Source organism: Ornithorhynchus anatinus, chromosome 1, assembly GCF_004115215.2.
Source record: "Ornithorhynchus anatinus isolate Pmale09 chromosome 1, mOrnAna1.pri.v4, whole genome shotgun sequence".
NCBI lineage: Eukaryota > Metazoa > Chordata > Mammalia > Monotremata > Ornithorhynchidae > Ornithorhynchus > Ornithorhynchus anatinus.
The window spans coordinates 113,530,914-113,551,623 of NC_041728.1; the positions used below are offsets into that span (position 1 = coordinate 113,530,914).

At 42.3% G+C, this 20,710-nt stretch overlaps 1 protein-coding gene across 2 annotated transcripts in view; it reads right to left on the minus strand.

Annotated features, from left to right (window-relative positions):
- Positions 1-20,710, minus strand: part of PLCH1 (phospholipase C eta 1) — a 248,057-nt gene that overhangs the window by 53,742 nt on the left and 173,605 nt on the right. For both annotated transcript variants that reach the window (XM_029072294.2, XM_029072286.2), the window contains 3 exons: positions 14,353-14,446; positions 8,385-8,588; positions 1,687-1,807 (listed from right to left, as the gene is read on the minus strand). In XM_029072294.2, coding sequence (XP_028928127.1) covers positions 1,687-1,807; positions 8,385-8,588; positions 14,353-14,446 — 419 coding nt within the window. The remainder of the gene's footprint in view (positions 1-1,686; positions 1,808-8,384; positions 8,589-14,352; positions 14,447-20,710) is intronic.

Genomic DNA, 20,710 nt, shown 5'->3' on the forward strand with positions numbered 1-20,710 from the left:
TAAGCATTTGGGAGAAGAATGGGGACCACTGGAGACCAAAGGATGCTGACCCCCTACTCGCCTGCCAATAAGAAGCCTCAGAATCCAACAGCCTGGGGACTAATGACAGTTTGCTCCCAAGGGAACATCTTCCAGAGGGCCAAAGGGAACTGTGTCAGCCAGGGTGAGATTTTGCAAATTAATGGATTGCTAAAATCCTGCCTGTGTAAGTAGCCTGCGCTCAGTAAATGGATCGCTTGTTGCCTGGACCGGCAGTAATATGCTGAATCCTCCCAGAGAGTGTATCACGTGGAGTGAGCTGTGGTCTCTGTGTTCTTCACACACCATACCTCACTGGGAGTGGTAACAGTGTCTACCCCACACTGTTTGGAACAAATATTACAATTATTATTAAGGAGGGAGAACAGGTATATTGTTCCTACTTCACAGATAAAGAAACTGAGCCATAGGGTAGTTAAGTGACTCAGTCAAGGTCCCACAGCAGGCAAGTGGTGACACCGGGCCTAGAAGCAGAGTCTCCTCTAAATGTGTGTGGGCCCCATGAATTTGTACTGGTAACAACAGTGAAGTATACAGCTTGCTAGCTATTTGAAAATATGGATCATTTTAGCAGTAACAAAAGAATTTACAAAACAGTTTAATCAACTTCATTAACACAAAAGTGAACAATTACCAGCCCAGTGCTTGACACTGACCAATTTGGATCAGGAATACTGATATTTAGCTTGTATCTACCCCAAGAGCTTATAACAGTGTTTGGCGGATAATTAGTGCTTAGAAACTACCATAATTATTATTATTGTTATATTTAACAAACTGAACTGTCCTTGAGAACTGTGGGTGTGAATGTGGCACATGTCATTTCTGACTTCAACCTACTAGCCTCTAGGAAAGAGCACAGGCCTTGGAGTCCAAAGACGGGGAGGAGCAGAGGGAAATGGGGGGAAAAGAGGGTTAAGCTGCGGAGAGGTGAAGGGGGGTGGTAGAGGGAGTAGAGGGAGAAGGGGAGCTCAGTCTGGGAAGGCCTCTTGGAGGAGGTGAGTTTTAAGTAGGGTTTTGAAGAGGGGAAGAGAATCAGTTTGGCGGAGGTGAGGAGGGAGGGCGTTCCAGGACCGTGGGAGGACGTGGCCCAGGGGTCGACGGCGGGATAGGCGAGACCGAGGGACGGTGAGGAGGTGGGCGGCAGAGGAGCGGAGCGTGCAGGGTGGGCGGTAGAAAGAGAGAAGGGAGGAGAGGTAGGAAGGGGCAAGGTGATGTAGAGCCTTGAATTATTATTAGGGTTGGACATATAGCAAATGCCTTACAAATACCACAATAATTACCATTTGTATTATCATTATTAGCTCATGTGTGCTAGCTAATTAAGTAAAAATCATTTTATTAAAAACCTCAAGTCACCCACACCCTGTAGTCTAATGGGCCACAGGCAGCCCTGGAAACAATGTTGGACAGCCGTGCCTTAAACTATGATGCTTAATGTAGGCATCGCATGAAGTTTAAGGAGAGCTTCACTACTCTATAAATCCATGTGCAGAGTTAACTGCTGGTTCATACAGTTAATCCTGTACCTGTGAGTTCCATAAGAAAATTAAAAATAAACAAATAAAAGCCTTAACTTTGAGACTTCAGAAGTTCTCCAGAAGACCAATGTAAGATTTTTTATTCGACCACTTGCGCAACACTTACTCATTCTTCAAGAAGGCATTTTTATTGATCTCTTCCACAACATCTCTGAAGAGGATCTTGGACGTGAGGGTGTAACCGTGGTGCACCACTGGCTCTCCATCTGGGCCATCCCAGCAGTCAACTGCCACAAAGAAAACAACAACTAAAATTTAAGCAACCCACACCTCTGAACCTCACCCACGTCAGGGCAATGGTCTCCTCAGGTCTGTGTTTACCACCCAAGCACACAACCACTGCCAACATAAAATAAATATACACCTTGGATGCATCAAAGAAAATCAGGCAGGGAAAAGAGTGTTTCAGGAAGACATATCGGAGACACGGATGTAAGTAATAAATGATTTAACTGAAAGGGCAAATTTTCTATTGATTCAATGCATTCCACTTGAGTGAATGGGCCAGCCAAATTTAGATGAATTCTCTTCAGAAACTGGCTTCCCTGTGCATTGGTGTGTGTACAGAACTTTATTACACTGTTGAAAATAACATTTTCAGAAGGAGAATGGATCCAGTTTGTTAATGGTTGATGTTACATAAGACTTCATTTTAATTGAATGTTTTGTTTGTTACAATAACCTAACACTTTATAGCTAGATCCCTATATTCCCAACCCTTTCAATGTGGCTCAATGGAAAGAGCATGGGCTTAGGAGTCAGGGGTCATGGGTTCTAATCCCAGCTCCGCCACCTGTCAACTGTGTGACTTTGGGCAAGTCACTTAACTTCTCAGTGCCTCAGTTACCTCATCTGTAAAATTGGAATTGAGAATGTGAGCCTCAAGTGGGACAACCTCATTAGCCTGTATCTACCCCAGCGCTTAGAACAGTGCTCAGAACATAGTAAGCACTTAATACCAACAATATTATTATTATTACCTGCCACCTATCCAAGACTCATTTACATTATCATAGTTTTTGCTCCTTTTCCATCAGCTTGGGGAGTAACACTAAGATGTGGTCAAGGGCACTGCTTTTTGCCTCCAAAAGCATTCCAATGGACACCCCATTATGTTTCATCCTGCCCTAATAAATATTTGTTGTACAAAGGGTCTGAGAAAAGAAATTAACGGGAATTGTGAAAGAAGGAAGGGAAGGAATGGATTTTCTTTAATGGTATTTGTTAAGCACTTACTATGTGCCAGGCACTGTACTGCTCAAGCTAATCAGGCTGGACAGAGTCTATGCCCCACATGGAGCTCCCAGTCTTAATCTCCATTTTACAGGTAAAAAGGCAGAGAAGTGAAGTTACTTGTCCAAGGTCACACAGAGGACAAGTGACTGAGTTGGAATTAGAACCCAGATTTTCTGCTTCCTAGGCCCCTGCCCTAACCATTAGCCCATACTGCCTTGTGGACAAAATTAAGGTGAGCAATTAAGATATTACTAGGAGGAAGTGAGAGGTTTATCTTTGGGTGATCTAAAAAACTTTAGTTTATTGCTCCTTAGTCTGGAAAGCATGCTCTCATGTACATGGCCATATCTTCCCTGAGGTAAACACACCTCCAAGCCACCATGGACTAGAAATTCAACTAATTCTGTCCTACAAATTACCTGTGTTGTAAAGTACTCAGATAATTTAGAGAGTGCAAACTGCACTGAAAAATTAGTGCTCACATATCATGTACTATAAAAAAAAATTTTTCTTTGTTGTTGCTTTTTTCCCAACCAAATTATCACTTTAGGATAGGACCTCTTAGGAAATCCACTATTGGATTGATTGCATGTAACACTTCTACTATTCAGTTTACTGTTGTTTAAAATAGAAAAGATTAATTGGCCCATGTAGGTTCACTTAGGAAAAATGATAGGCTATATAATAGCAGCAATAATGATTTTTTTTTTTATTAAGTGCTTACTATAGGTCAAGCCCTGGTGCAAATACAAGATAATCAGTGCCTGGCATGGAGTAAGCGCTTTACAAATGCTAATATTATTATAATCAGGTCCCATATGGGGTTCACAGTCTAAGTAGGAGGGAGAACAAGTATTGAACCTCCAATTTGCAAATGAGGGAACTGAGGCAAAGTTAATTTAAGTCACTTGCCCAAGGTCTCAAAGCAGGTAAGTAGCAGAGCTGTGATTAGAATCCACATCCTCTGACTCCCAGGCCCCTGTCCTTTCTACTAGGCCATGATGCTTTTCATGAATCTAATGATTCAACTTCAGCTTTCTCAAAGAGATTGCAGTTGAGGTTTAACACAATGCTTTGGTTTGTTTTGAAAACAGACAGGTAAAGGATTAGGACACCACTGGTAAATCAACTATTACCATTCTAAGAGACCACAAGACCTCATTACCTTGTTAAGAAACTACAAATTGTTTCATAAATCAGATGAATATTTAAACACTTTGCTCAAGCACTTAGTACAGTGCTTTGCACACAGTAAGCATTCAATAAATATGATTATAATAGTAGTTATTTATTTTAGCCCAGGGTTGGAAGCAAAAAGTTCATTCATTCATTCATTCAATAGTATTTATTGAGCGCTTACTATGTGCAAAGCACTGTACTAAGCGCTTGGGATGAACAAGTCGGCAACAGATAGAGACAGTCCCTGCCGTTTGACGGGCTTACAGTCTAATCGGGGGAGATGGATAGACCAGAACAATGGCAATAAATAGAGTCAAGGGGAAGAACATCTCGTAAAAACAATGGCAACTAAATAGAATCAAGGCGATGTACAATTCATTAACAAAATAAATAGGGTAACGAAAATATATACAGTTGAGGGAACTGAGGTGAAGTGAAGTGCAGTGCCTTGTACAAGGTTATCATTATTATTATAATAATAACAATTATGGCATTTGTTAAGCACCTATTATGTGCCAAATACTGTTTTAAGTGCTGAGGTAGATACAAGATAATCAGGTTGGACACAGACTCTGTCCCACATGGGGCTCACAGTCTCAATCCTCATTTTACAGATGAGGGAGCTGACACCCAAACAAGTGAAGTGACTCCTCCAGGGGCACACAGCAGACAAGTGGCAGAGTCGCATTTAGAACCCAAGACCTCCTGATTCCCAGGCCGCTGCTCTATGCTTTAGGCCATGCTGCTTCTCACTAGTTCCCACGCAGCTCCTAGGAAATCCATCTGACCTCTAAGCTACTCAAATGAAGGTCCATGCCACACATCAACTCCGGGCAGAGCATGTCCTAGGAATTCCCAGAGAAGCGTAGGATCCCACCCCAGCCCTGGAGGAGCTCCCCATCTATCAGGAGAGGTGGGGACAGAGCCATAAACAGTACTGGCCAAGACGAAACCAGGAGCCAGGGAGTGGGGGGGGGGGGGGGGGGTCGGAGTTTTAATCGGGGAAAGCCGAAGCCAGGCATCAATCAAACAGGTCCCAGCAGCACTGACTTCAGGGGTTGTCAGGGTGAAACCCTGCATGGCCAGAGGCTGTGATTTAGTTTGTGAGATCATTCATTCCAGGATGGTGCAGACTCATGCCGCATTCACTCAGATTTCTTGCCCCAAATAGATTTTTTTTAAAGGCACAGCCAAAACATTGAGGGAGGTTAAGATCCCCCAAACCCAAAGTTTGTTAAATGCAAAGATCCCCAGAACAAAGGTCATTAAAACTACAAGCCTCTCACCCCCAAACCTAGAGCCTTTTGTTTCACCCAGCCCCCATTTCACACTCAATTTCATTAATCAAGGAAATGACACTTTAGGAGTCTAGATTGTTTGCTATGGCTGCCTCTAATAAAAATTATTAATAATAATTGCAATTATTAGTAATTGTTCTATTTAAGTGCTTACTTTATGCCAAGTACTGTATTAAGGCCTTGGATATATAATCAGGTCTGACACAGTCCTTGCCCCCCATGGTGATCACCATCTAAGGGGGTTGGAGAATGGGTACTTTAATACCCATTTGACAGCAGAAGACCAGAGGCATTAAGTGACCTTCCCAAAGCCATACACGGGCAGGTGGCAGAACCAGTATAAGAATGAACCCACGTCCCCTGACACTCAGGCCCATGCTCTTTCCTCAGACCGCACTACCTCTGTGTGAACTCATAGGCCATTTGGCAGAGTTGAGATGGAGACTAGCTCGTGAGTCTACCAGGAGGAGAGATGGTCCTTTCCTGAAGGCCCCATGTTGGCCCAGTGATTGATTTGGTATACAAAAATGACTAGAACGACAGATTCTCAAAATGAACTCAGGGCCCTTCATCCAGGTGACTTTGCCCCCAAGGACAAGTAAGTTTCCTACACAGTCGACTAAGAATAACAGCGATTCTGAAAAGTCCCCGAATGGCCGATCTGGTATGAAAATTATTCTGTGGTGACAGTGGTGATCCTTTCAGCCAGTGTGGGGGCAACAACCTTGCCTTTGAAGGATAGAACAGGGAAGAAGAAGTGGTTCCCAACCTGATCCCTGGTTCCTGCTGAAATCCTCAAACCACGGCATTTTGGGATCCAGAAAGCACTGATTTTCTGGGTTATGTGCAGATTTATATTGCTTGAAAGCATTTTATCTCTTTACTTCTTTGAGATACTAGTCTCCCCATAATTCTGCACAGCAAGTTTCATAAAGAAAACTAAAAGCTCATTATGTTCTGCTTCCAATCCTTTCCCAGTCTTTAGGAAAGGGATTGGATATTTAACCTATGTCAAATCATGAAAATTGGTGAAAGTTGATGAACCAAAATTAAATGGTGTCCCAGAACCAGAAGAGAGCCCAGATAACAACAATAATGGTGGCTCTTGTTAAGCACTTGCTATGTGCCAAGCATTGTAGTAAACCCTGGGGAAGGTTACAAAATAATGATTTGGCCCCACAGGGTAGGCTTACAGTCTAAGTAGGAAGGAAACTAGGTATTGGATCCCCTTTTCTGCAGATGAGGGAACTGAGGCATAGAGAAGTGAAGTGACTTGCCCAAGATCACATAGCAGCTAGAGAGCAGAGCTGGGAGTAGAACTCAGATCCTCTGACTACAAGGGTCTTGCTCTTTCCACTAAGCCATGCTGCTTCTTGATCAACCTGGTCCCAACACATCTCCCCACGCTGAGTGGGTCTGTCCCATTTGGCCATTCTCAAAGAAAGCCTGCCACAAAGGAAGTCACAGGATCACCTGGCCAGACAACTGTGTCAGTACAGAGGCACAACTAGTCACATGGGGACACTTGCAGCTTTATGCACAATGATACCATAGTCAAGTTAAAGCTGCTGGGGACGAGGAGGGAAGAGAAGGAAGAGGAGGAGGAAAAGGGAGGAGGAGAAGGAAGATGAGAAGAAGGAAGTAGGCCACACAAACAGCTCCTGCTCGAGCAGTCTGAAAGTATTTGCAGATAATTGGCACCAAGATCCTGGGAACCTCTCTGCCAACCTCAGGAGAAATCTCTTTTCCTCTAGAATGGGAAAGCTTTACATAGTGCTCAAAATATATCCAGATCTCCTTCCACTATCCGGGGAACGTCTCAGTCAGTCCCCACAGAAATGCTTCTTCCACAAGGTTGGAAATGCTCAACACAGGGTTCAAAACTTATTTGGGTCTCCCTTTCTGGGGAAGATTCTGAAATCTATGCTTACTAGTCATTTACAAGCCGGGAAACCAACAGTTGGAACAGAATGTTAGAACACAGTGGCCTTTCAATCAATGAATCGTATTTACTGAGTGCTGACTGTGTGCAGAGCACTGTACTATGCACTTGGGAGAGTATAACAATAAAACAGATATATTCCCTGTCCACAACGAGCTTACTCTAGCGACAGACATTAATATAAATTACAGATATGTACATAAGTGCTGTGGTTGCGGGAGCTGGGGGAGATGAATAAAGGGAGCAAGTCAGGGCAATGCAGAAGGAAGTTGAAGAAAAAGAAAAGAAGGGTTGGTCAGGGAAGGCCTCTTGGAGGAGATGCATCCTCAGTAAGGCTTTGAAGCAGGTAAAGAGTAACTATCTGATGGATATGAGGAGGAAGGGCAGTCCAGACCAGAGGGAAGATGTGGGTGAGAGGTCAGCAGTGAGACAGACGGAGATCAAGATAGAGTGAGTAGGGTAGCATTAGAAGAGCCAAGTGTGCAAGCTGGGTTGTAGTAGGAGATTAGTAAGGTGAGGTAGGTGGGGGGAAGGTGATTGAGTGCTTTAAAGTCAATAGTAAGAAGTTTCTAATTCTTTCTGTGGAATTGGATGAACAACCACTGGAGGTTCCTGGGTAGAAAGAGCAAAGGTTTGGGAATCCGAGGACCTACGTTATAATCCAGCCTCTTCTATTTACATGTTGTATGAGCAATGGAAAGTTACTTAACTTCTGTGGGATTCAGTTACCTCATCTGTAAAATGGGGATTAAGACTGTGAGCCCTCAGAGACCTTGTCCAACCTGATTATCATGTATCTACTTCAGCCCTTAGAATACAATTTTATGGTACAAAGTAAGTGCTTAACAAATACCACTGAAAAAAACAACAAAGGCCCAAAAGTGAGAGATGGAAATGTGTCTCCTCTGGGGAAGTGACCTAACACCTTATTGACTACCCCATCATTCAATATTACACCTTGTTGCTTAGTGAGAACAATTGCCTAAAGAAGTTCCAGTCCTTATGGGAGTCAATTCAAATCCACTAATTATTTTTTTTCCTTTATATCAAACACCACAACAGATCTACATATGGGCATTTGGGAATCTACAGAGGTTCCTTGAGGGTAGCAAAGGTAAACAAACTCAACAGTTGCAAGAGAGGGTGTACCTTCCACACAACGGCACCCTTCCTGCAGCACGCGGGCATACATGTCAACTTTGGACTGTGAGAGAAGCTGGTCTCCAGTCAGGTACGTGTTGTGAGACGAAGCAATGAAGTAGTTGCAGAGTGGCTGGTCCATGTCTTGATACACCTCACAGTGAAGAGGGTTAAATATGTCACCAGCAGGACTGCGCATGAAACTTGTGAAGCCTTACAAATAAAGAGATAGGAAGAATTAGTTTCCTTAAGGCAAGATGTCTTCAAAAACCCAGCATTACAAATCAACCAATCAATCAACGGTATTTATTGAGCACTTACTCAGTGCAGGGCACTTTACTAAGCAAAACTAAACTAACTAACTAAAAGCTAAACTAACTCTCTTTTCCTCTTCAAAGCCCTACTGAGAGCTCACTTCCTCCAAGAAACCTTCCCAGACTGAGCTTCCCCTTTTCCCTCTGCTCCCTCTGCTGCCTCTGTGCCCCCCCACTTCACCTTCCCTCAAATAAACCCCCTTCCCCCCCTTTCCCTCTGTTCCTCCCCCTCTCCCATCCCCTCAGCACTGTGCTCGTCTGCTCATTTGTATATATTTTTATTACCCTATTAATTTTGTTAATAAGATGTACATCCCCTTGATTCTATTTATTGCTATTGTTTTTGTCTGTCTCCCCCGATTAGACTGTAAGCCTTCAATGGGCAGGGATTGTCTCTATCTGTTGCCGAATTGTATATTCCAAGCACTTAGTACAGTGCTCTGCACATAGTAAGCGCTCAATAAATACTATTGAATGAAGGAATTAATTAATGAATGAATAAGCACTTGGGAGCACATAATACAACAGAATTGATGGACGTGTTCTCTGACCACAAGGAACTTGCAGACTAGTCGGGGAGACAGACTTTCAAACAAATTATAGATGATATACATAAGTACTGTGAGGTTAAGGGTGGGGTGAATAACGTGTTTAAAGGGTACAGATACAAACAGAGTTTTTGTGGGCAGGGAATGTGTCTATCCATTCTGTTATACTGTACTCTCCCAAGCATTTAGTACAGTGCTCTGCACACAGTAAGCGCTGAATAAATACCATTGATTGATTGATATACTGCTGCTAGAGGTCACTAACTGTGGCAGCCACCTTACAACAGGGGCTCAGGATGCCATTCTCCAAAGAAGAAAACATTACAGACTTCATGATTAGCTTTATTCATCATAATCATCGTCATAACCTCCGTCTTGGACTCATGCCAAACTTTTCTTCAGAAATCCAAGCATGTGCACACCTTTTATCTCAGTTTTCTTCACAACATCTTCTGAAAATTACTGTCTACAATCTACTGTGGGCAGGTCTCTGAACTATGTGCTTTGGGAAAATGCAGTAGAAGTAAAATCAATATTATTTATGGAGTACCTACTGGGTGCAGAGCAGTGTAAGGACTAAGTGTTTAAAAGAGTACAACAGAATTTAGTAGACACAGTCCCTATCCCAGAGGATCTTATTAATCTAGCAAATACGTAGGTGAATGAGTGCTTATGTAATAGAGTATGAACAAACGTGCCATATACGACTGAGAGTGAATCATAAAGTGCTATGAGGGTAGCTGAGGGGTTTAAAAATAGGGAAAAAGATAAATGAATTGAGGAAGGCCTATTGGAGGAGATATGATTTCAGAAGGGCTTTGAAGATGGAGAGAGCTGTGGTCTGGCAGCTGTCAAGGGGCAGGGAGTTCCAGGAGGGAGGAAAGGCAGGAGAGACAAGGGAGCCCCAGTAAGTTGGTTTGACAGGAATGTATGCAGTGGGAGAAGGGCATTGAATAAGTATGAGGGAGAGAGCTAATTGAGAGCTCTAAAGCCAACAGTGAGAAAGTTCTGCTTGATGCAGACTGAAAATTTATGAGTGGGGCGATGTGTGCAGAATGGTATAACAAGAATTCAAAAGAAAAAGAGTAAAAGATATAGAGCTGGCTGTTAAGGCACTTAATATGTAGAGAACAGTGGTGTTATTCCTATTTTAAAGATGATGCATTTGCGGCAAAGAAGCAAAGTGATTTTTCCAACATGCTCCATCCCACTTTACCCTCTTTCATTTCAATGATTCTGAAAACAACAACAATAACAACAAAAAAATTAAAACCTGTTTGGAAGTAGTTCAACATTTACTTACCTATAGCAGGACTTTGTTTTTTGAGAATAATAATAATTTTGGTATTTGTTAAGCGCTTACTATGTGCAGAGCACTGCTCTAAGCGCTGGGGTAGATACAGGGTCATCAGGTTGTCCCACGGGAGGCTCACAGTCTTCACCCCCTTTTTCCAGATGAGGAAATTGAGGCACAGAGAAGTTAAGTGACTTGCCCACAGTCACACAGCTGACAAGCGGCAGAGGCGGCATTCGAACCCATGACCTCTGACTCCCAAGCCCGGGCTCTTTCCGCTGAGCCACGCTGCTAGGGAATTGCTCTCACTAGTCAATACATTTGATTTCATAGTCCACTGAATGTTAAGAATCTTCAGTGACCAATTATTGAAAACTGAAGCCCATAGGTTGAAATAAAACAACACAGAAGTAGCGTTACCTAGTGGATAGAGCACCCAGGTCCTTCTTACCTCCCATGCCCCACCACTTAACTGCTGTGTGGCCTTGGGCTAGTCACTTCACTTCTCTGTGCTTGAGTTACTTCATAAGTAAAATGGGCATTAAGACTGTGAGCCCTTTGTGGGACAGGGACTGCATCAAACCTGATTAGCTTGTATCTACCCCAGTGCTTAGCACAGTGTCTGGCACATAGAAAGCCCTTAAATACCAAAAAAAAAAAATCCCCTCTGCAAAGTAAAATGTTCAAGAGAGTTTTAGATTCACCACTTTCATTCAGGGCCCTAGTCAAGAAGGCAGTGGAACTGCACAAGGAAAAATAATTGCAACCTTTGTAGCATGGCCTAGAGGACAGAGCACAGAACTGTAATGTTTTTCACTTCCCTGTGTCTCAGTTCTTTCATCTGCAAAATGGGGATTTAATATCAATTCTCCCTCATACTTAGACTGTGAGCTGCTTAATATAGAGTTTGGCAAATTGTAAGCACTTAACAAATACAACATTATTATGGCAAGTTTAATGCTTGCAGACTAATACACACATTCCTGTGTTCCACCTCAATCCATGCACAAAACCCATTTTAATCTCAGGGCTGGAAAAGCAGATCTACTAAGGTTTTCCCAAGTTTTCAAAATCCTCGTCTATATATAATTGTTTTTTTAACCCTCAAAACAATTAACTGAGTTTATGGAAATATTCGGCAAGAGAAAACATCTGCCATCTTCAGCTCAACACCACAGAAGAAAATGGGGTCAGGTAACCAGAAGATGAGTGCATTTAGAGGACTTCTAGCATGTATTCAATTGATTACTGATTACTGTGTGCAGACCATTGTACAAGTGCTTGGCAGAGTACAACAGAATTAGTAGGCAAGATTCTAATCCTCAGCGAGCAGGGAGGACAGACACTAAAATAATTTACAGAGAGAAGGAAGAAAGAAAGTAGATATGTAAGAGTACTAAAGAAAATTCTGAAATTGAAGGAAATTTAAAAAGGCATAAAGATATGAATAATAAGTGCTACAGAAGTGGGATGTGAGTACCCAAGTGCTTTGGTGTCACATAAGTTCTGAAGTGACTGTCAGGATGAGAGGTCGGGGAGGAGGAGACCTGGTGGGGAAATGAGTGAAAAATCAGGGAAGGCCTCCTGGAGGATATGTGATTTCAGAAGGACTTTTAAAGATGGTCTGCTAGATGTGAAGTAGGAGGGAATTCCAGGCAGAAGGAAGGAATTGATCAAGAAGTTGATGTTAAGAGCGAGGAGATCAAGGCACAGTGAGTAATTGTCTTCAGAGGAATGAAGCATGTGAGCTGGGTGAAATGGGGAAAGAGAGCTGGTGCCTTAAAGCCAATGGAATGGGCAACTGTTGAAGGATTTGAAGGAGTGGGAAAACATGTCAGATGATGCTTTAGAAAAATGTTTTGGGCAGCAAAGTATGGAGTGGAGAAGGGAGAGACTGGAAGCAGAAAAGGCAGTGAAGAGGCTAATATAGTAGCCAAATCAGGATATGACTAGTGCCTGTCAACAGGGTGATAATTTGGATGGAGCAGAAAGGCGTAATAGAAATGATGTGAAGGAAGTAACAACAGCCTGGATATGGGGGGTTGAAAGAGAGGCCTGAATCAAGGATAATGCCAGGAACACCATAATCTACATGGACAGGGAGGTGGGAGAGACCACAAGTTGGATAAATGAAGGAGAGGGTAGGCGTCAATAGCTTCAGGTGTTCAGTGTAATAACATGAACAAATGGTTCCCTCGTGAATTTTGGCTTGTCCCACTGTAGGGAGTGCCAAGTAAGCTTGATCCTACTCACATAAAAGGAACAGGAAGATTCCCTCAAGTCCCGAGATCCACTGACGGTATTAGATGGTCCTGAGCAGTTAACTAAAAGAAGTGAGCAATGTATGATGGGGCCCAAATGTCTTCATATTAGCCAATGGGTCCCCACGAAACAGCTTTCCAATATCAGTAAAAGCCTGATATCCCTACAGCGACCTCTAACCGTACATCCAAACTACAATAATACCTAAGTGACAGATAAAATGTGCTTCCTTTGGATGAGGATAATTCAAATCGAGGTAACGAAATGACTTCGTGGGGTTCCATTCCTATGACAAGCTGAGTGATTAGCATTTAATGCCTACTGAGGAGAACGAGATGATGCTTAGTGGAGCTAACTCCAGCTCTATTATATTATCATATATATATGATATATGTTTTGTTTTGCTGTCTCCCCCTTTTAGACTGTGAGCCTGTCGTTGGGCAAGGATTGTCTATCTGTTGCCGAATTATACATTCCAAGCGCTTAGTACAGTGCTTTGCACATAGAAAGCGCTCAATCGATACGATTGAATGAATATTAGCATCTGTCCAGGACAAGAGTAATTAAGTGTCAAATTTGCTGTGATTAAGTGGTAGGGTCGAACCTGGATTGAAATGAAGGGACTCCAGAGTCCTTTCAGCCCCTTGCCTCCAACTAAACAGCCCAACTCCACAGCCCCTAACCCCCATTATTCTGCTAATGGAGAGGGAGTGTCCTGAGTTGCATCACGGAGAGCTCAGCAGAAAAGACACAGGGAGTCACAGGGGGCTTAGTGGAAAGGGAGGTATCCAAGATATGTGTTCCGGAGGAAGTAGATGTCTCAGATCTACATGGGCCCAGAGAAGCTCAGAGGAGGAAGAGAACCCCTGCCTCGTGGGTGAAGAGAAAAGCAGGAAATTGAATTCAATGCCCCTCTAGATAGTAAGCTCCCTGTAGGCAGAGGAACAGGTCTACCAACTCTGTTGTATCATTCTCTCCCAAGTTCTTAGTACAGTGCTCAGCACACAGTAAACCCTTAATAAATACCATTGGTTGATTAATCGAGCACCAAAGGACCCTCAGAGACGTAGGTCGGAAAGACCCTAAACCAGTGAGAGGCCTGAATGAGAGATAGCAAGTCCCCAGGGAGTGATGGAAGAAAAAACTCCAACTGGGAAGAGGGAAGGACTAGAAGTAAACAGTACCCAGATCCAGAGGCATGAGGACCAGCAAGAGAGGCTTCCCTGCCTAGGGAATATGGGAGCATCCAGGAAAGGAATTCATTTCCACACCGACAAAGACATCCAAACCAACACCCTTGCATATAATGTCCATGTTAAATCTAAGGGATTTCTTGATATTGCAGATAAGATCATCATTTTAGCAAAGGGTGTGGTAACTGAACTGTGAGAGGATGTTGTCAGAGAGGATTCAGGCTCTCCTGAAATTGTCTGAATTGTGTGAACCTTGGGTTTCATTCTCATTCCGAGTAGCACCTATGCTTCCTTCCTGGAATCCCTGCTTTCTATAGTACCAGATAACAAGTAATCAAAATAAATTGAGAATCTAAGATATATTACCTTCAATGCCAAGAACATTCTGCCCCTTGTTTTCTTCAGAAACTTCAAATTTCCTTATGATGTCAAGACAATATTCGGTCGTAACGTTATGCATCTGAACACAAAGAGAGGTAATGTCAGTACACAATTTTTTTGTAATTTGAGATGAACATGACAAAGCATCCTTAAGACGATCCTTCCCTTCCCCATTCCAAAGTCACTGAACTTCTTACAATAGGATGTTAAATGCAACCATGTGAGTAAAAAAAAATGTTTTTTTTTAATTCCTTATCCTTTCATTTTAAGAAAAAATATACAGAGATTATTCTGATTTACCTTAAAAAGCAAATAACCTAATTTAGGAAAAATACTTCTAAATGAGATATCAGTTATTTAAAAATGCATATACTCATAGCTAATATAAAATAGGAGGAACTTGAAAACATATAAGGGTAAATAACACTTTTGGTGGCATTTTACTACTGCTTGTCATCAGATAACCAAAGAGGCCTAGGAAAGTGATACCTAAAAAAGGATCAGTCCATAAACATTTTCTTGTCAGCCAAATACTACAAAGTGGTTTATATATAATTAAATTCTGGAGGAAAAATCATCTTCATTTTTTACTACTCACTCACAGTAAATCACTACTTGTGGGCAAAATGATATCTGTAAGGTTAATTTCCCTATGGCAAAATGCTTGTAACCATGGTTCAAAAACACTATGTGACTACCTCAGATAGGAAAAAAAAATCAGAAAAATTACAGGATATGTATGCCCCAACCTAAAAATTAGGGATGTATATTGAATTTCAGCTTCAAGTATGAAAAGCAATGGCTCTGAAGGTCTCATCAAAATTCTAATGACACTTAAATGAGATTTCTGTATTCCCCTGCATACATATGAACCAGCATAACCATGTTTTATGCCTGGTAAATGTAACTGTGACCAACATAACGGGGAACACAAGATTACCTTAAGTCCATCCTTTTTGCTTTTAAAATGGTAACTCTCTATAGAGATCTGCATTTCATGACCATGAATACTCATATATACCTTTTATTCAGTTTCAGTTATCTCTATAGAAGTATGTCTTTGCCTGTGTAGACAAGAACCTTTCTAGATTTCAGGACTTAAAAACATGAACCATGGAGGGAAGCAGGGAGTCTAACCTCTTGGCAGATGAATGCTGTATGCCAGACCCTTGCCCTAGGAAGCAGTGTGGCTTAGTGGAAAGAGCACAGGCTTGGGAGTTAGAGGACATAAGTTTAATCCCGGCTCTGCCACTTGTCTGCTGTGTGATCCTGGCAGGACACTTAACTTCTCTGTGCCTCAGTTACCTCATTTGTAAAATGGGGATTAAGACTGTGAACCCCATGTGGGACAACCTGATTACCTTGTATGTACCCCAGTGCTTAGAACAGTGCTTGGCACATACTAAGCGCTTAACAAATACCTTTATTCGGCACTTAGAACAGTGTTTGGCATATGGTAAGCACTTAACAAATGCCATCATCATCATCCACACAAGATGTTAAGGGAATAACTGCATCCTAAAATTGGGTCAGATATCCAGATATGGAGTCCCCATAAAATAAAGGCAGAGAGAGAGGACCATGATGAATGAAACCTTGATGTGGAAAGGGATTTGGAAACTTTCCAAATGGTAAAACATCAAAATTGTTGCAACTTTGGGCAAAGAGAGGGATGGCGAGCAACATTTCTATCCTGTTTCCCTCCCACATATAGGTGGTTTTCTGTAAGAGAAGTGGCATTCCTCGGCCATTCAACAGAATTTTAATCAATCAATCATATTTATTAGGGACCTACAGAGTGCAGAGCACTGTACAATGCATTTGAGAGAGTACAAAAGAGTGAATAAAAACAATCCTTACACATAAGGAGCTTAAAATCTAATGGAGAGGACACACAAAATTCATTACAGATAGGAGGAAGAAGGAAAAGGGGATGTGAATATGTGTAATAAGCTATGTAAGATATGTTCCCAAGGACTACAGAAGGGCTGTGTGTGCTTAAAGTTCTTAGTTGGTGCCCAAGGGCTGAAATGACAATACCTGCCCTCCAAATACCCCCCTAGATATGACTGCACTAATCCATCACCAAAATTCAAGATGGTACCAGAAAGCACTCGGGGTTTTGTCAGCCTTTGCTTTATCAGAGGACATAATGGATCAGAAGATCCGGGTGGGGGGGGGGGGGAGGTGGCGGATACATACATATTATGCCTTTGCTTCTACAGGATGAGAAAGTTGGTCAAGATAATGACTATAAATATAGATTCAGGAAATCAGTTCCTACGCTGCTCCTTAGGAGATGCAAGACTGATCATTTAACTGGAAGCTGAAAAGAAATCTAGACTTCCAGTAAATGACTGAAAGTCAGTTCATCTACCAATAGGTTATCTGTATTACCGATCAATTTTGAACTGCAACCCAAACACTGTGTGAATTGGCAAATTAAATTCTATTTGCTGTTGAGCTGCTGGATCTCATTACAGGCAGTCCTTAACTATGGGTGTCCGTGTTTCATAGAGGATCATTGGTGCATTCACATAGGTCCGAAGTTCTATGCTTAATGCAGATTGGGATTTGAATTCTTTTTTTAATGGTACTGTTGGATCATGGTTAAATCTGCTGAAAATTGGGCATTAGTATATGCCTGATCTTCCACCCTCTTGAGAGCACAAAATGAACATTAACTGATGCATTCTTTGACTAAATTTGACATCCCCCTCTCACTGCCACACAGCAGTCAGGCAATGTTGTGAATATAATGATAAAAAATTCTTCCAAATGAACTTGTGTTGAGGAGACCCCTTCAAGGATTGCACTGGCAGTCACAGCTATTGAGAGAGTTGTATGACAGAAGGAGTTGTCTTTTGGGCTTTCTGCAAGGATAAATACGCCTGTCCACAAAGCAAAATGCAAGCAGTCCTTGCACCCCTAAGTTCATATTTTGGAAACCGTGTTCAAGTGGCAAATGCAGTTCTGAAAGTATGGTTGCCAGGATTATATCAGGGTGATAACTCCTCATGGGCAGGAAACTGCAGCTCATCCCTTCTTCATAATGTCCAAGATACCTACTATCATATTAATAATATTGGTATTTGTTAAGTGCTTACTATGTGCCGAGCACTGTTCTAAGTGCTGGGGTAGACACAGGGGAATCAGGTTGTCCCACGTGGGGCTCACAGTCTTAATCCCCATTTTCCAGATGAGGTAACTGAGGTGCAGAGAAGTTAAGTGACTTGCCCGAAGTCACACAGCTGACAAGCGGCGGAGCTGGGATTAGAACCCATGACCTCTGACTCCTAAACCCGTGCTTTTTCCACTGAGCCACGCTGCTTCTCTAGGTGATGGGTTCTAAGCCCAGCTCAGTCACTTGTATGCTGTGACCTTGGGCAAGTCACTTCACTTCTCTGTGCCTCAGTTACCTCATCTGTAAAATGAGGATTGAGATTGTGAACCCCACATGGGAGAGAAACTGTGTCCAACTCAATTTGCTTGTATCCACCCAGACTTAGTACAGTGCCAGGCACAAAGTAAGTGCTTAATAAATACCATTAACATTATTATTAGAGTGGCAACTCAAGGTCTCTCAGCCAACCCGCATTCTCAACTCTCCTGATGCCGAATGCCGTACCTTCAATTTCACCAAATCACTCTTCTCTCTCTTTGAAAGAGCCACCTCCACCTAGAGACATTCTCTGACCAAGTCCTCAATTCACCTTCAAAAATACCATCTCCTCCACCCCGACAACCCACTTATGCAATTAGCAGCATTTATGTTCTTACCTTAGGTACTAACACTGCTTGTTATGGATTTACCCATTCAACTTGTGGTTCTTATTCACACATTTTTTATGGTATTTGTTAAGTGCTTACTATGTGCTAGGCACTGTACTAAGCATTGGAATAGATACAAACTAGTCAGATTGGATGCAGTCCATGCCTCTCATAGGAGTCACAGTCTTAATCCCCATTTTATAGCTGAGGTAACAGAGGCACAGAGGTATCAAGTAGCTTGCCCAAGGTCACACGGCAGAGAAGTGGCAGAGTCATGATTAGAACCTAGGTCCTTCTGAGTCCCAAGCCTGTGCTCTATCCATTAGGCCACGCTGCATATTCCTCTACTGCTTTTTTTTTTTTTGCCAGTTTGTGTGACATCTTTTACAGGTCACATGCCAAACCCCTCAAAAAGCGAGATGGTGTCTACTTCTGTAGTTTAGCCAAGAGGATACTACAATGCCTACTACAGGAAGCACTCAATAAATACTATTAAAACTGGTCCTGGATGACTGACTGATCATTTACCTAAGCCTTGAGATATTGAGGAAATAAGACCATTCCCCAGGGTTATCACAGATATGATAAATAATAACAAAGATCACACTAATGGAGTGGCTTTTGAAGAGCATTATTAAGTAGGTAAGAGGTAACACGTCACCCAATCAGCTCCTGAAACCGTATGTTCCTTGTGGGCAAGGAACATTTCTATGAATTTGATTGTACTATACTCTCCCAAGTGCTCAGTACAGTGCTCAGTAAGTGCCCAGTAAATACATTGATTAATTAGCTACTCAGTTGCCAGTTATGTGGAGCAGAGAAAGGAAGAAGTGCTGCCAGTAGGATGATCAGTAAAGGAGTCCAAACAATTGTTTTTAAAAGGAAACATAGCTGGAAGCAAAGAACCGGTGTAATTGGCACTGTGGGAAGTTTTAGAGGCAAAGAGAAATGGGAGGGAAGATCGCCCCAGCTGAACTATTCTGAATAAACTAGAGGCTAATAAGGTCAGGAGGGAAGAAGTAATAGAGAAAACTAGTAACAGAAACAAAATTCTGAAGGAATCATTTAGCATTAGAGGGTGGGTACAAAAGGGCACAATTTCAATAAGAAACCAATCCAGAGATTTGTGGAGAAGAGCACGTCACGGGGCTGGAATGCAGGAGAAAGGCCATGGATATGGAAAATGGCTGTAATTTGCTCTCTAGGATTTTTGCCAAAGGAGAGTAGCAACCAACTCACCTGAAGGATCACTCTGTTCATTTAAAGCAAGGGCTACTTAGTCTTGGCAGGTGAAATTCCACCCAAAGGTTTAGCAAAGCCCACATAACTAATGTGGAGGAATGTGTAGATCCTTCAAAGATGAGATAAGATGTTTTTTGGCAAGTGCAAGGTTATTGAATCAAAAAGATAGAAAGGAAAAACCCAAGCTTAGACCTCCGGAGTCAGGGAATATGACTGGTTTTCCAAAAATTCAGGGAAGTGAAAGAGACCAGGGAGGAAACTGAAGACTATTTAACTGAAAAGCTTTGTGTGTATGAAAAGAGCTGAGGAGTTTCTCATAAGTGCATTTCCAATTCAAGCATGAAAATCCTCATAATCAGCAGCCGCTGAATCAAACCAGCACTGATCATGTCAGAGGCATGAATTCAATTCTTTTCTGCTTTGGCGGAAATCAATATCTGACCACTGAGCAGATATTCTGTTTAAGCCAATGAAAGAACTCAGTGCTTGGACAGTGGTGAATATTACTTCAATCCACCATAAATAAACTTGTAAAGCTGGATAAGAATAGCCTCTGACATCAATACCAATTTCACACAATCACGTGAAAACTTACTGTTACTGTATAGTAGAGAGGAGCAACCCAAGTGACAAGCTTTAAAAAAAAGTTCCTTGTTTTGCAGATATATTTATTGTTTAAACAGCCTGCAAAACTTTTTACCAGTTCCTTCCAAAGGGGTGGTGCATAATGGCTGGATGTAGGACTGCTGGGAGTCCCATTTTCAAATTTGTCTGAAATTCTTATCTGTCCAAAGCCTGATTTCTTTTTGACATGGTCTAATTTTCTTCTAAACCATGGTAATCATTGTAATGCTGAACTGGACATTGCCTTAGGCTGAGACTGTGCGAGGCAAGTGTCCAGTGTTGTCTGTCTCCAGAAGTCATTTGGCAATCTCACCATGGCCCCAAGTTGAAAAAAACATTCTGGGGGTGGAAGTTGGGGGGCATCAAAAGGAAATTCACACCTAGGCATCCCTTGGGTGTCTTTCTGTCCAAGTAGTTTGTTCCATTAACAGGACTGCACTGGCAAAAATGCTTTAAAAGAGAGGGGCTCATTCAGCATGGGAATTGAATCTGTTTAGAGCCAAGAGCAAACCTGACTGAAGTAAAGGGCCTGATTCTCATTGATGATGCTTCTCCAGCATCCTCCTCCACTCCTCTTTCTGTCCCAAGTCCTCTCCTGGTTCTTAGAAAAGCAGTGTGGACAGGAGACATAGGTTCAAATCCCAGGTCTGCCACTTGCCTTCTGGGTGTCCTTGGGCATGTCACTTAATTTCCCTATATTGCAGAT